The sequence below is a fragment of the Eucyclogobius newberryi genome, unplaced genomic scaffold, assembly GCF_026437365.1.
Source record: "Eucyclogobius newberryi isolate DKJ021-1_F unplaced genomic scaffold, fEucNew1.0.hap1 SCAF_18, whole genome shotgun sequence".
Taxonomy (NCBI): domain Eukaryota; kingdom Metazoa; phylum Chordata; class Actinopteri; order Gobiiformes; family Gobiidae; genus Eucyclogobius; species Eucyclogobius newberryi.
Window position 1 is genome coordinate 8,601,757 of NW_027315812.1, and position 15,593 is coordinate 8,617,349.

General features: G+C 40.4%; 1 protein-coding gene across 1 annotated transcript in view; it reads left to right on the top strand.

Annotated features, from left to right (window-relative positions):
- Positions 1-15,593, top strand: part of LOC140364937 (uncharacterized) — a 143,803-nt gene that overhangs the window by 122,695 nt on the left and 5,515 nt on the right. Inside the window, exons 15-40 of the mRNA XM_072451316.1 lie at positions 25-72; positions 236-352; positions 3,498-3,551; positions 3,714-3,749; positions 4,768-4,902; positions 5,176-5,229; positions 6,001-6,036; positions 6,515-6,559; positions 6,653-6,715; positions 7,670-7,705; positions 7,862-7,945; positions 8,027-8,089; positions 8,468-8,530; positions 9,567-9,656; positions 9,728-9,763; positions 9,853-9,906; positions 9,985-10,041; positions 10,379-10,438; positions 10,531-10,572; positions 11,409-11,436; positions 11,511-11,576; positions 11,657-11,676; positions 13,427-13,516; positions 14,620-14,761; positions 15,169-15,221; positions 15,299-15,427. Of these exons, the coding sequence (XP_072307417.1) occupies positions 25-72; positions 236-352; positions 3,498-3,551; positions 3,714-3,749; positions 4,768-4,902; positions 5,176-5,229; positions 6,001-6,036; positions 6,515-6,559; positions 6,653-6,715; positions 7,670-7,705; positions 7,862-7,945; positions 8,027-8,089; positions 8,468-8,530; positions 9,567-9,656; positions 9,728-9,763; positions 9,853-9,906; positions 9,985-10,041; positions 10,379-10,438; positions 10,531-10,572; positions 11,409-11,436; positions 11,511-11,576; positions 11,657-11,676; positions 13,427-13,516; positions 14,620-14,761; positions 15,169-15,221; positions 15,299-15,427 (1,701 nt within the window). The remainder of the gene's footprint in view (positions 1-24; positions 73-235; positions 353-3,497; positions 3,552-3,713; positions 3,750-4,767; positions 4,903-5,175; positions 5,230-6,000; positions 6,037-6,514; positions 6,560-6,652; positions 6,716-7,669; positions 7,706-7,861; positions 7,946-8,026; positions 8,090-8,467; positions 8,531-9,566; positions 9,657-9,727; positions 9,764-9,852; positions 9,907-9,984; positions 10,042-10,378; positions 10,439-10,530; positions 10,573-11,408; positions 11,437-11,510; positions 11,577-11,656; positions 11,677-13,426; positions 13,517-14,619; positions 14,762-15,168; positions 15,222-15,298; positions 15,428-15,593) is intronic.

The window sequence follows — 15,593 nt, forward strand, 5'->3', positions numbered from 1 at the left end:
TGAAAAGATGACTTTGTTTTTCAGGAGGGCTCGGGGTTCAACGACTTTGACAGTGACGCAGAGATTGTCCGAGTAAGTAACTCTCATTCCTTTATTTATTTTATTGTTTTATATTTATCTTGCACGTTTTATTGGATTGTACAATATAGTGTGGAATGTGGTGGAAGAGCAGAAGAAGAACATGTGCTGCTGCTGCTACTGTATAAACCGTACTGTATATTTGTGTCACACCCAGGGCCCCCCAGGACACCCGGGGGCACCAGGAAAGCCCGGACCTCCAGGACCACCCTCGGACTCTGTGGTCCCTGGACCTCCGGGCAGAGACGGGCAGACGGGACCACCAGGGCTGCCAGTAAGTGGTCCCATGATGTCACGAGTGTGTGAGAAAGAGTTCGACTGTAAGAATGATAATATACAGTACTGCGACTTTAAATACTTTCAAGTACTTTTTAGGAATATACTTTACTTTTCATTATACGGATGTGTTCAAACAAACCTGGACTAGAACAGGACTAAACCAGGACTAAAACAGGACTAAACCTGGACTAAAACAGGCCTAAACCTGGACCAGAACAGGACTAAACCTGGACCAGAACAGGACTAAACCTGGACTAAAACAGGACTAAACCTGGACTAAAACAGGCCTAAACCTGGACCAGAACAGGACTAAACCTGGACTAAAACAGGACTAAACCTGGACTAAAACAGGACTAAACCTGGACTAGAACAGGACTAAACCTGGACCAGAACAGGACTAAACCTGGACTAAAACAGGACTAAACCTGGACTAAAACAGGACTAAACCTGGACTAGAACAGGACTAAACCTGGACTAGAACAGGACTAAACCTGGACCAGAACAGGACTAAACCTGGACTAAAACAGGACCAAACCTGGACTAGAACAGGACTAAACCAGGACTAAAACAGGACTAAACCTGGACTAGAACTGGACTAAACCAGGACTAGAACAGGACTAAACCTGGACTAAAACAGGACTAAACCTGGACTAAAACAGGACTAAACCTGGACTAGAACAGGACTAAACCTGGACTAGAACAGGACTAAACCTGGACTAAAACAGGACTAAACCTGGACTAGAACAGGACTAAACCTGGACTAGAACAGGACTAAACCTGGACTAAAACAGGACTAAACCTGGACTAGAACAGGACTAAACCTGGACTAGAACAGGACTAAACCTGGACTAAAACAGGACTAAACCTGGACTAGAACAGGACTAAACCTGGACTAGAACAGGACTAAACCTGGACTAAAACAGGACTAAACCTGGACTAGAACAGGACTAAACCTGGACTAAAACAGGACTAAACCAGGACTAGAACAGGACTAAACCAGAGCTAGAACAGGACTAGAACAGGACTAAAACAGGACTAAACCTGGACTAAACCTGGACTAAAACAGGACTAAAACAGGACTAAACCTGGACTAGAACCCTTAATAAATACCTTTACCTTTATGTCAAATGTGTTCCCAGGTTATTGAAGAGTGGTTTAGCTCCTCTGGGTCCGGCTCACTGTCTTTTACTGAGTTTTGGTCCAGTTCTGAGTCTGGATCTGCTTCCGGATCTGGTTCAGAATCCGGGTCTGGTTCTGGCTCTGAGTCTGCAGCCGGATCTGGTTCAGAGTCCGGGTCTGGCTCCGGCTCTGAGTCTGCAGCCGGATCTGGTTCAGAGTCCGGGTCTGGCTCCGGCTCTGAGTCTGCAGCCGGATCTGGTTCAGAGTCCGGGTCTGGCTCCGGCTCTGAGTCTGCAGCCGGATCTGGTTCAGAGTCCGGGTCTGGCTCCGGCTCTGAGTCTGCAGCCGGATCTGGTTCAGAGTCCGGGTCTGGCTCCGGCTCTGAGTCTGCAGCCGGATCTGGTTCAGAGTCCGGGTCTGGCTCCGGCTCTGAGTCTGCAGCTGGATCTGGTTCAGAGTCTGGATCTGGTTCAGAATCCGGGTCTGGTTCTGGCTCTGAGTCTGCAGCCGGATCTGGTCCTGAACTGGAGAACTGGTCTGCTCCAGAGTCCGGGTCCAGATCTGGACTTGAGTCTAGTTCTGAATCTGGTTCTGACTTTGAGTCTGGGTCCGGTCAGGAAATTGAGAACTGGTTCGGTCCAGAGTCCGGGTTTGGTTTTGAATCTGGTTCTGGCTCTGAATCTGGATCCGGAGCTGGCCCTGGTCCTGAAACCCGGTCTGGTTCTGGTCAGGTATTACCATGGTCCCGCTTTAGGGACGGAAAGACAGTATTTCCCCAACAGATTCTAAAGACCATGTTCACAATGAAACCTCCGTGTTTTCACTGCACTTTATTTTAAAGTCCTACAATAAGTGACTTCAGCCCAAAGGTTACTCAAGTAATACTGACATAATATTACTCAAGTAGTACTGACATAATATTACTCAAGTAGTACTGACATAATATTACTCAAGTAGTACTGACATAATATTACTCAGGTAGTACTGACATAATATTACTCAAGTAGTACTGACATAATATTACTCAAGTAGTACTGACATAATATTACTCAAGTAGTACTGACATAATATTACTCAAGTAGTACTGACATAATATTACTCAGGTAGTACTGACATAATATTACTCAAGTAGTACTGACATAATATTACTCAAGTAGTACTGACATAATATTACTCAAGTAGTACTGAAATAATATTACTAATATTATTAAGTACAAGTACAAACGTAGTGGTTCAAGAAATTACTCAAACAAGAGTAAAACACATTTGCACAAAATACTATTCAAGTAAAGGAGTAACTGTAAAATAATAACTCTAAAATAAAAAACTGTAAAATAATAACTGTCTGAAAATCATAATGTGAAGAACAAAATATTCAAAATCTGGTGTTTTCAAAGGATTGACCACACAGATGAGACAAACCTAAATCAAATTTGAAGAAACACTTTGATATTGTCACTGCCGTCTCTAGACACTTTGGGGGGCCCTGGGAAAGAGTGGGTTTGGGGCCCCTCGTGTACAAACCTTTAACAGTTAAACATTTACATTCAAGATCAAGCATTGCACATCAAAACTAATGTTACATTGTTGAGCCTGTTAGTGAGGCGGGGCCCTTTTCAGCCTGGGGCCCTTAGCCTGGCTGGCCTGCCCATGGTTACGGCACTGTTGTCACTTACAGTGGAATTAAAGTACCGTTTCTTCAATAAAATGAACAAGTACTCAAGTAGGAGTAAAAGTATGATGTCACAACTGTCAAAAAGTAAAAGTAACTTATCCACCTCTGATTATAACATTTAAACTGTATAAAATAACCAGTCTAATGTTGTTTTAAAGCGTGCATAATGGAGGACGTTAAAGCTTTGTGAACATGGTCGCTGCTGCAGAGAGTTGGGACGATGTGTCTTTTACCAGTAGCGGCTTTTGCTAACGCTGAAACTTACACTTTTATAGCGGAAATGGCACGTTTCAGAATAAATAACCTCGCTTCCAGTTTTAGGTTGTTGAAAGTGTTTGTTTTTTAGGGATCTGACGGAAAAGATGGCGCGCCGGGATCCACAGGAGCGAAGGGAGACAAGGTCAATGCCACATACAGAACACGACATGACTTCATATCGATTTAGCTGTTGACGATCAAGAAATTTGATGTAACATTTTTGCTAATAACGTAACATAATGTGTCGAGCTGAACCTTCAAGTTGTACGATTTTGTCAGTGAATTGTTTGTGTTTGTTTTTCAGGGTGAAACTGGTTTAAGTGGACAACCAGGAACAAAGGTAATTATTTCACCCTAACTCACTTCCTGCTTCTGGGAGTTCACACTTCACTGTGATTGGTTAAATCCCCCTGTCAGTCACTCGACAGAGGCGGAACAATAGGACGAACGGGTGGGAAAAGTTCAGTTCATTGACACAAGTACCATCAGTATTTTCCGGATCATAAGTCGCTCTGGAGTATGAGTCGCACCAGCCAGAAAATGTATAATATACGCATATATCGCACTGGAGTATAAGTCGTATTTTTTGAGGAAATGTGTTTGATAAATTCCAATACCAAGAACAGACATTTCATCTTAAAAAGCAGTTTAAAATAATAACAGATGAGAGAACATGGTGAATAGGTGTACGTATGCTAACGCTAACACCTTCAGCTACATGAGGCACAGACAGAACTGTGGTAAGTGTCTGGTATGTTAACGTAACATATGAACAGTTATTCAGATAACTATAGCATAAAGAACATGCTAACACGTTTACCAAAGCATCAGTTTTACCCCAAATCACTAAATCCATTGAATTCTTCTTCCTCTGTGTCACTTCTAAACAACTCCACAAACTCCAGAGGAAGAGGAAGTGCAGATTCTTCTTCTGCGTTAATAATATCACATATAAGTTGCTCTGGAGTATAAGTCGCACCCCGGCCAAAACTATGAAAAAAGGTGCCACTTATAGTCCGAAAAATACGGTAGGTGCTTATCACAGGCACAACACTTGCTTTCTGTGTTTTTTGTTTTATTGTTGTGTTTTAAGCTTGCTAAAATAAATATTTATCAAAATTATTCATCAAAATCCAAACTATTCATTAGCACTCAGGTCTATCAAACCTTATTTCTTTTAAAGTTGTATTATTGACTCACATTCACATGAGTTTTATAATGCTTCTGGATTTGTGTTGTTGTATTAATTCTTTTATCATCATATTTATGATCGATTATGGGGATCCCAATAACAAATACAAACAAGTTTTTCATGTCCTTATTCCGTCCTGAGTTGTCCCTCTTCTGTCGGTTTCCAGGGAGACCAGGGCCCAGCAGGTTTCCCCGGTGTCCCAGGATCAGAGGGTCCCGAGGGGCAGCCGGGTTCCCGAGGTCTCCCCGGACCTCCTGGACCCCCCGGACCTCCAGGGAGAGTGTACGAGCTGGACTATGAGGTAACGACAATTCATTTTAGAGTGAAACAGAAGTCAGTCAGAGAAGAAGAGAGAAGAAGTCAGACTAAACCTGGACTATAACCGGCCCAAACCACGTCTACTTTCAGGACTAAACTGGGCTCAAACCAGGATCAAGTGTGAACGTAACCTCGGTCTTAAGTGTTTTAAATTGAGCTTACGTTGCATTTTAAACACGCCAAGGAGCAAAACGTTGAGAAAAAGACTGAATTATCTTTGTCTGATGTAATAAAGTTGCGTCGGCTTTATCTTTAGGACTCAGAAGTGGAAGTGCAGAGCGGGTTTGGACCAGCGCTGACCAGTTCACAGGTAAAAACACACAAATATATGAAATCACCGCACGGAATATCAATGAGCATTTGATGTTGAAGTGCGACGACAACCGGGACACGGGAAACAGGTTTAAATGAAGTTCACGCGAGGACCAAACTAAAACTATACCAGGTCCAAACCGGGACAAAACCAAGACTGGGGTTTTGAAAGTGCAGCATTTATCTCGAAATAAGGTCTAATATTTGCAAATCTAAATTAAAAATGGATGGTCTTGAGTTTAATATTTCTTATGAATAGCTTATGACAAGGTTATGCATGAATTCATATATTTATTGATGACTTGAAATGGATTTTTTTGTGTAAATTATGTAAAAGTTTTATTTATAAATCACATATTTTTGTTGTTGCACTTGGTCTTTTGGGTTTCCACAAATGAACGTGGAAATATTTCTAATCAGAGGCTGATACAGTGCTCGATCACTATGGGATGACATGAATACATTAGCTGTAGATTTAAAAAAAACAAAATATACTGCAAAGAGCTAAAAATACAGCTGAGGAGGACCACATGTGTATTGATTTTTTAACTCTTACTCAATACTTTATTTTATTTTTTAATCAAGCTAAAACGCCTAAAAGAAACTGACTCACAGAGTTTTAATTCAGTTTGACATGTTTTCCAAGCTGTGGGAGCAGCTTAACAGAAGGCACGCTTTCCAAAATCAGTCCACGCTCGAAGGAAAAATTATACTAAAATGAGAAACACTGTAGTAGATTATTATTAAATGGCACTTTTCTCATCCTTAGGGTCACGCTGGGGTCCCGGGACTTCCTGGACCGAGGGTAAGAAAGGAATCGCTCTATTTTCACTAAATGTTACTCTAAATGGAATCAGTTTTAAACAAAGCATTTACAACTGACAAAAATAAACATCAACTAATCATTGACAAAATATAAAACAAAAGCCAGTCATTAACATATTTTGTATTATTTACTGGGTTAGGGATTTTGTGAATAATACATGTAAAAGTGCTTTATTTATTTTAATTATTTAATTGTATTTATTTTGTTTTTTGATCCATTTATTATTATTATTATTATTATTTATTTTCATGTGTTTATTTTTATTTTATTTATTGTATTTTATTGTATTTTATTGTATTTTATTGTATTTTATTGTATTTTATTTATTTTATTTATTTTATTTATTTTATTTATTTTATTTATTTTATTTATTTTATTTATTTTATTTTATTTATTTTGTTTATTATTTTTAGTATTATTATTTATTTTGTATGTTTTTATTTTATTATTTTCCCAGGGTAAGGATGGTGTCGATGGAGCTCCGGGAAAACCAGGTCCAAAGGTTTGTCTGGCGTCTGTAACAGCATTAATATCTCAGACGTGACGCTGCACTTTTAGCGTTGTTGATTGTGTTTTCTCTGATGCTTAAAAAAAGGGCGAGCTGGGTGTCATCGGGCGACCCGGCTTCCCAGGACTGGAGGGAGTAAAGGGTGAACGGGTGAGTTATGAGCAAGAACATGGACACGTTATTCCTCACAGCCTTGTTTTACCTCGTTTTGTCTGTTTTGGTAACACTTTATTTTACGCTTTTTATAACGAGCTGCTAACTTAGAGGCTGGTGGTTAATTCAGTGTTATTTAAGTGCTAGTCGGCCCTTTAATAGTTTCTAAGTGGTTAATTCAGTGTTTTTAAGTGCTTGTAGACCCTTTAATAGTTTCTAAGTGGTTAATTCAGTGTTTTTAAGTGCTTGTAGACCCTTTAATAGTTTCTAAGTGGTTAATTCAGTGTTTTTAAGTGCTTGTAGACCCTTTAATAGTTTCTAAGTGGTTAATTCAGTGTTTTTAAGTGCTTGTAGACCCTTTAATAGTTTCTAAGTGGTTAATTCAGTGTTTTTAAGTGCTTGTAGACCCTTTAATAGTTTCTAAAGCCCTAAATTGAGGCAAATAAGACGTGGAACATATTACGATTTCAATACAAACCTCAGAATATCACAAAATATGAAAAATCCTAATGTGTTTTTCGTAGTAAAACCACTCAGTTACACGTGAGCGACATCAGAGTCTGCTTTTTAAGACTTTTACTACTGCATTTTACGTGATTTGTTTATTTAATAGGAGATTAGACATTTTTCCAGTTAAAATTAAAAATGGCACTTTATCCGTCATTTTACACATTTTCCCATAAATTAAACGTTTGGTGAAGCTCAAAAACATAGAGTTGGGGCAAGATGTAGTTTTGTTGTTTACATTCAGTGTCATAAAAAGCTATCTAACTGTTAATTAGGTATTTGTTTTAGTTTTTTAGTTAGTTAGTTTAGATCTGATGTAATTTAATCATTGAAAATATGTTGTGATCTGATCTAAAATTAAAGCAACATTTAAAAACACATTCTCGTTCAGGGAGAATTGCATAATAAGATATCAAATTATGATATTTTGTCTCTTTTCTACAGGGGCCCATAGGAGACAAAGGTGGTCAAGGACAAAAGGTAAAAGCCTAAATTCAACTCAATTCATGATTTATTTTGTTATTTTTTCACAGCAAATCAAAAGTACAACTGTATTTCTCACATCTTTACGAGAAAAGAGTTTATTGAAGCGAAACGTCATATTCACAGACTAAACATGCGTGACTGTTGTTTCAGGGCGAGTCGGGACGTGATGCAGTGGGTTTACCCGGACCACCAGGACCTCCCGGAGCGCCGGGACAAATCGTCAACCTCCAGGAAGTCAGTGCGGCGCCGGAAAAGTGACCGAAAGTCTCAGACGCTCGACGGAAAAGTAATTTTGCTTTTGTTTTTGCTCCGCAGCTTCTGAACGACACAGACGGTGGCTTCAATGTCTCGGGGATTCTGGACGCTCTGGGGCCCGCCGTAAGTGTCGGGAAATATAGCACGTTTTTATTCATTTCAAATCGTTTTAGTATTTTGTACAGTTGATATTTAACCATTTACAACTGAAGAAAATAAACATTAACTAATCAATGACAACAGACAAAACAAAAGCCAGTCATTGACATATTTTTACTGGGGTTAGGGTTTTTGTGAATAATACATATGTGACAGTGCTTTATTTTATTTATTGTATTTATTGTATTTATTTTATTTATTTTATTTATTTTATTTATTTTATTTATTTTATTTATTTTATTTATTTTATTTATTTTATTTATTTTATTTATTTTATTTATTTTATTTATTTCAAATAGTTGTAGTATGTTGCACAGTTGATGTTTATGGTTGTGTTTTCAGGGGCCACAGGGGCCTAAAGGCGACATGGGGTTACGAGGTGTTCAGGGACCTCCAGGACTCAAGGTGAGGATTGTACAGACTCCAGAATTCAAACTTTGTCAGAGCAAATACTGACATTGATTCAAACACTTCAAACACTTCAAACGCCTGATTAAAAGGAGCCTTGTGACAAACAAACGCCTCAGCTCTTTGTGAAGCTGAGACTGTTGTTTTTGTCTCGTGTGATTATTATTTTTTGTCTCTGATTTACTCTAATTTACTCTAATCTGCACAAAAGAAAGTCACATTTCAAATCCTGCCTAGATGTTTTTGATAAATAAAAATAGGAGTCAGTCTGCTGTTGGAAGTTTGGACTAATGGACACTAGATTCAGCATTTGAGTTTCGACTATTTTCTTTTCTAAGTTGAAGCTAATTTAACTCAAACTGAGATTTAATGGCTCCATAAAAAAGAAGAAAAGGAAAAAAAAGGAACAATTCCACATAAAGAGCCTGTTTTTTCTGTGATTTTTGGCGTATAAACTGACAGAATGGGTGCTTTGACTGAAAATAAGAAGGTTTTAGCGTTTCCTTTATGTTTTGCTGTGATAGTTCTTTTAATCAGAAGACAAAAAGGAATAAATGGAGAAATATTCAAAGTCAGAATCATAATTAAAAGATCCCACAAAAGGAGTAGACATGTTCTTAAAGCAGAACTATGTCACATTTTTCACCTTTTTGGACATCTTTGTTTGATTAAATATGTGTGTATGAAGTGCTCGTCGTCGCCCTCTGCTGTCTCGGAGTGGAAAAAACAAACCCTCCTGAGAAACCCTGGCCCTTTTGCATATTTGGCATCGTTAAATGTTTTTGTCTGCAATTATACTGACTTCTCATGATAAAGATAGAAAGAAATAGAAAAATGTGGGCACAAAATACATACATATACCGTAGTTTTTTTTATCTTTTCACACGGGAGCTGCAGGGGGCGCTCTATTGCCACAGTTACTCAGTTCAGCTTTGAGATAAACACACTAAAATCATCTCACGTTTCACATTTCACGAGCGCGTGACGTTTTTCTAACATTCACAATCTCACCATGCATGTGTTTGGTCACCAGGGCGACAGAGGGGAACCCGGGTTCATCGTGACCGCGAATGGAACCGTGATCTCAGCTGCGGCGGGACCAACGGGACCTCAGGGTGCAAAGGTCAGATTCAAAGCTTTCGCGATAACCTTTAAGTGACCAGAGTTATGAATGCGACTGGTTTTGACCCTCAGGGCGACGTGGGCGTGGCTGGACCTCCGGGATTACCAGTGAGTATCGTCCAACAGACTTTAGAGTACTTTTCTCTACTTAAACTCCAAATATTCATGTTTTCATTGAGTCATTGTTTTGACTTTAGGGGCCGGTTGGACCCTCGGGACCAAAGGGAGAGTTTGGCTTTCCGGGACGACCTGTGAGAACGACTTTTGATTCACTTCTCGCAGAAATATCCGGTGTAATGAACATGATCTCACGTGTTTTTCCGATGCAGGGACGTCCGGGTGTGAATGGACGAACCGGAGAGAAAGGAGACTCCAGTGGTCAGCCAGTAAGTCCTGTGTTTGGACGGTTTGAACATGTTCACAGCACGGGCGTAGCTAGGGCCTGGCTTTGGGGCTTGAGCCCCGGATGTTTTTCCAAAAGCCCCGGATCTTTTTGAGTCTTAAAAATGATGGGTGTCATAATGCGTTTGTTGCATTGGGTTGGGACGCAGGGGACCAGGGTTTGAATCCTGCAGTGGCTTCACTTTAATCATGTCATTCTTTTCATATTTAAATGTTTCTCCAAGGACATAAGGGAGAGTCAAAATGAAACAATATATAAAACAAATCAACATTCAAGGGAACAGCCATAAACCTAAAAAGACTAATACTCTCTTTTCACAGGGTCCTCCAGGTCCTCCAGGTGCTCCAGGTCGACCAGGAGCTTTCAACTGCCCCAAAGGAGTAAGTCGCACCCCCTTTAACCTCCACCTCTCATAAACCGCTCTGAACCGTGTTGTAATCTCACGTTATTGTACCTCCTGTGCCACATGAAGACCGTCTTCCCCGTTCCTCCCAGACCTCACTGCAAAATGCCCGTAAGTCCCGGGACGGTCCACGTCTTCTTGTCCTGAACACAAACCCGCATGACCCTCCTAAAGATGCCTGCCTTTACGAGACATTAACACCTCTTTATCGCTCCTTACGTCGTTGGGACGTGCGTTTAGTTTGGATCCTTATTCCAGATCAAACCAGCGCTGTACGGTTTGAAAAGCATTGAAATTGTGATGAGATTTGCAGTTTCTGAGTCTCAAATATGTTCAATACATTCAATAACGACCACAATTATTAATAAAATGCTCTTTTTCTGATCAACAGACCAACATTTTAAACATAAATGATAGTGCTTTCTTTACGGTCTTATATTCAATCCAGGAAAGGTCCATTTCTCTTCTGTTCTCTTCGGTTTTATTCAGTGTCGACACTTGCTGAAATGAGGATCTTGTAACTTAAAGTGACGCCAGCAGAGGGCGCAATGACTGTTTCTTCAGGCGCACAAAAGAGAGCGCCTTTATTAAGTCACGTTTGCGTTAAAGTCCATTTGTTTCATAAGAATACCACCAAAAAGGAATAAAATTAACTCAAAATCAGATCGTTTTTTTTTGAGTATTTTCTGATTACTCGCTTTTCGCCGTCCGATTATAATCAGACTTTGATGCAAATAAAACCAGAGTTAAAAGGTAAAAATCCGCGTCTTCGCCTCGGGACGCTCAATTCAAGCTCGTTCAGAGTGAATCACCGTGAAAAGATGTGGTTTCCTCACACGTTTTGCATGACGTTCCTGTAGCTTTCAGTGACTAACATCTGCATGACATCACGCGGGGGGCAAAGGTCAAACAAGCCGCCATTTAACACTTTCTGATGCTTTTCGCAGCTCAATCCGGACGGTACGACAACAGCAGGTGAGTGGACCGTCCCGTAACCCATCCCGTTAATCGTTCTATTTCAAACTCGACTCATTCTGGTGAATAAATAGGTAATTGTCCAAATGGAACGAAGGGAGAAAAGGGGGAGCGAGGACTGCCTGGAGCGCCTTCGCCGGGTACATAAACAGTTACATTAAAGCATTATATTGTGTCGTTTAGAAAAGCATAACGGACTTTCATCTTTCTGTGTTTTCAGACTTTTTCACAAGAGGCTGGGTAAGAAACTGAAGTTCTTATTTTACCGTATTTTCCGCTGTATAAGGCGAACTGTCAACGAATGGTCAATTTTCGAGAATTTTTCATATATAAGGCGCAACGGACTATAAGGCGCATTAAACGTAACAAAACGTGCACCACATAAATTACATATTCATGTGCAATTACTGTCGTGATCACATGCAATGGTATTTGTTTATTTATTTGTCTATGGGAGTTTTTATTTATTTATAGGAGATCTTCTACTGAAAGTGTTTTTCAGACTTCCTATAAGTGATCTGTTCTTCTGGATCTACCTCTGGATCTACCTGCGTTGCACCAATGAAATTTCCCCATGTGGGACAATAAAGGAATATCTTATCTTATCTTATCTTAAAATCGCTTTGAGGTCAGTAAACACAGCCAGAATTAATCCATATATAAGGCGCACTGGATTATATTATAATGCGGTGAATGTGTATATATATTTATTATTTTTTTCTTCTCTATTTCTTTGTATAGGTTAGTTTGTGTTATGTAAATGTTGTTGCTGTGTGTTAAAAAAAATAATAGATTGTAAATTTATTATAAGTCGTTTTTTGAGAACATTTAAGGCTTTTAAGTGCCCCTTATAGTGTGGAAATTACGGTACTACTTTACAAACCAGTACTTAACAATATCTGTCTTATGATGTTGCTGTCTGTGCCATACATGTTTATACCTGTGCTGTGTTCATCTATGTATTTATGCCTTTATTTGTTCGATAGGGACAGTGCATATTACAGTTACAGAGTGTTTATGACCATTTTATATGAAAATAAATACCATAAAAGACTCCTTAAACTCAAACGCAGTGAACACAATTATAGTTCAGATTTCATTCAACAATTTTCCCATTTGTCTCCAGTTTGACCATTTTTGTAAAGTTTATGTTTGTACTTCCTGGTTGTACACGAGCAGCAGATGTGGCACAGATAGAGGGAATTCCACAGCTGTTACCTAGCAACCAGACTGTAAACAAGAGCCAAAATCCATATAAATGACACGACAGTTATGATTTGACAAACAATAATACCATAAAACACCTTTATGTTTGTTGAATGATCAGTCAGTTAAGTGTAAACTGTGTCTCTGTTTTCAATGGCTCGTCGCACATTGATGACATCACAGAGGGATTCAGCTCTACTTCCTGTATTTTTTTTCTCCTTCAAGTTTCAAAATGTCTTCACAAACTGTAATTTCACAGATGTAAAACTGATAAATGTTTACTACAGGTTCTTACAAGTCATAATTGGAAAAAATGTGGCTTTAACCAAAAAGAGAGTACTGTATTTTCTGGACTATAAGTCGCACCTTTTTTCATAGTTTTGGCCGGGGTGCGACTTATACTTATTTATACTTGGCCGTGGCTACAGAGCCGCGGCGCGGTCAAATAGCGCAGCAGTTTCAGGAGCCGCGGCACAAAATAACATGGCAGTTTCGGCCGCGCGCCGCGGCTCTGTAGACACTCCCTTTATACTGATATACTTATACTTATACTCCGGAGCGACTTTTATGTGATTTTTTGTTTTTTTTTTTCACACTTTATTATGCATTTTTGGGCTGGTGCGACTTATACTCCAGAAAATACGGTAGATTTGATGATGGACGTCCCTAGCAACAGTTCACACCATAAAACACCACCGTCTTAAAATATGTCTTGAGTTCGCACATTGTACTGTTTGTTTGTTTGTTTGTTTGTTTGTTTATGTTGTTTATTTACTGTACACAGGGCGAGGATGGTCTTAAAGGGGACAAGGGCGACAAAGGCGAGTCTGGGTATGTGGGACGACCCGGTTTCCCTGGACGGGCCGGTCCCGTGGTGAGTCTCTGATACAAACAACGCCTCACGTTTTAGACTCCGCTCGTGTCCCGCCCTCACCGGTGGTGCAGGGGTTTAATGCCACTGTTTACACTTAGCTTCACTGCATCGACCATTTGCTGAATGTCCCTACCCTCTCCCTCCCCAAAAGAAGCTGCAAGCAAAAACAAAAAAACAGTCAATTAATCAATCACATTCATATTTCAGTTGGTGAATATTACATTTTTGAATAACCAAATATCAGAGAAAAAGTCTGGAAAATTCCCAATGTTGAGCTCAGTAATTTGTTTAAAGTAGTTTTAGGTCCACAAAATGAAGTGAAATGAATAATCTAATTTAATACTTCAAGTTTGCTGATAGAAGTAGATTCATAGCCTTAGAAAACATTTATCAAAAAAGATATTTGAGCTTCAAATCCTGCATAGTCTTGATGTAAAGTGCAATACAAAAGTGCAAAGACCCCGTCCAATAAACTTAAATACCAGTAATCACTTTACATTTTCAAATTAACACAATTATAATAACACTTATGTTATAAACAGCAGCGTGATGTGCAGTTCAGGCTCATTAATGTTGTTTACATTGTTACATTTTAAAGGCAAATCTCATCATTAAAATGTGTCCCACTCTGCTGTAGGTAGATCTGTTCCACCACGGCCCTCCGTGCCACGCCCCTCCGTGCCACGCCCCTTCCTGCCACGCCCCTCCGTGCCACGCCCCTCCCTGCCACGCCCCTTCCTGCCACGCCCTTTCGTACCACGCCCCGCCGCACCACGCCCCTCCGCACCACGCCCCTCCGTAGCCATAGTCGGACCCTCTTCTACTGCATTTTTACAATTTTAGCTCGTTTCTGTCGTCTACTTTTCACAAACAACAGAATCTCTGCTGTAAAATAAGTCCCTGTCATCTGTTGTTGTTTGTGGTGATTTCCATTTTAATTACCTGTAGTTGCTTGTATTTTCTGTTTGGTCAGTTGTATTGTGTTTTTGTTTATTAGTCATTGAATTATTGATCATAAAGAGGATAAAAACCTCCCTCCATCTCACGCTCACACAGCGTTATGAGCACAAAGACCTGACCCGAGCTGAACTCCTCTTCCACAGGGTCCTAAAGGTGACACCACGATGGGACCTTCCGGCCCTCCTGGAGTTCCCGGTTCCCCCGGAGTTCCCGGGTACGGCCGACCTGGCCCCCCCGGACCCCCCGGACCTCCCGGACCCTCCTCCGGCTCCAGATACGGAACAGGTCATTGGCATTTTTCAAATACATACAAGTAAAAATATGATACGTTTGTGATTGAAATGACTCCAGGAATATAGTCTTCATTTGGCCCTGGTGTAGTCTGATTATAGCTGGTTTAGTCCTTGTTTAGTCCAGGAATATAGTCTTCATTTGGCCCTGGTGTAGTCTGATTATAGCTGGTTTAGTCCTTGTTTAGTCCAGGAATATAGTCTTTGTTTGGCCCAGATTTAAGTCTTGTTAAGTCTTTGTTGGCCCTGGTTTAGTCCTGGTTTAGTCCTGTTTTTTTTTTGTTTTTTTTGTCCTATTAACTCTTTATATTAGTCATTTTTACTGTTTTCTCCATAATCTACCAACGAGAACTTAAGCGACGCCCTGTACGATCTGTAACAAGTGTTCTGACTCGATTACAGTGAGCATTGCGGGACCCCCAGGCCCACCCGGACCTCCAGGCCACGGCGCGTCTGTGAGTTTTCACGTAACCCGCCTCCGCATTTTCCCGTGACAAAAAAAACAACGCTTCTGTGGCTTCTGTTTGTCCAGCTGAAGGTGTTTTCGAGTCGGGAGAGCATGATGCAGCACACGCTCAGGGACGCCGAGGGCTCCATGGCCTTCGTGTCCACCACGGCCAGTCTCTACATCAAAGTGTCTCAGGGCTGGAAGGAGATACAGGTGAGACACGCCCCTTGTGTCATCGGCACGGTGTCGAGTGCAAAGCGGCCGCCGCGGTGCATTCTGGGACTGTTCCTGTGTTCGTGAGTGCTGGACTGACCCAATAAAGCACCGTAAATTAGTTTAATAACATCCCTCTTGACTTTAGAAGAGACTCGGGACAACA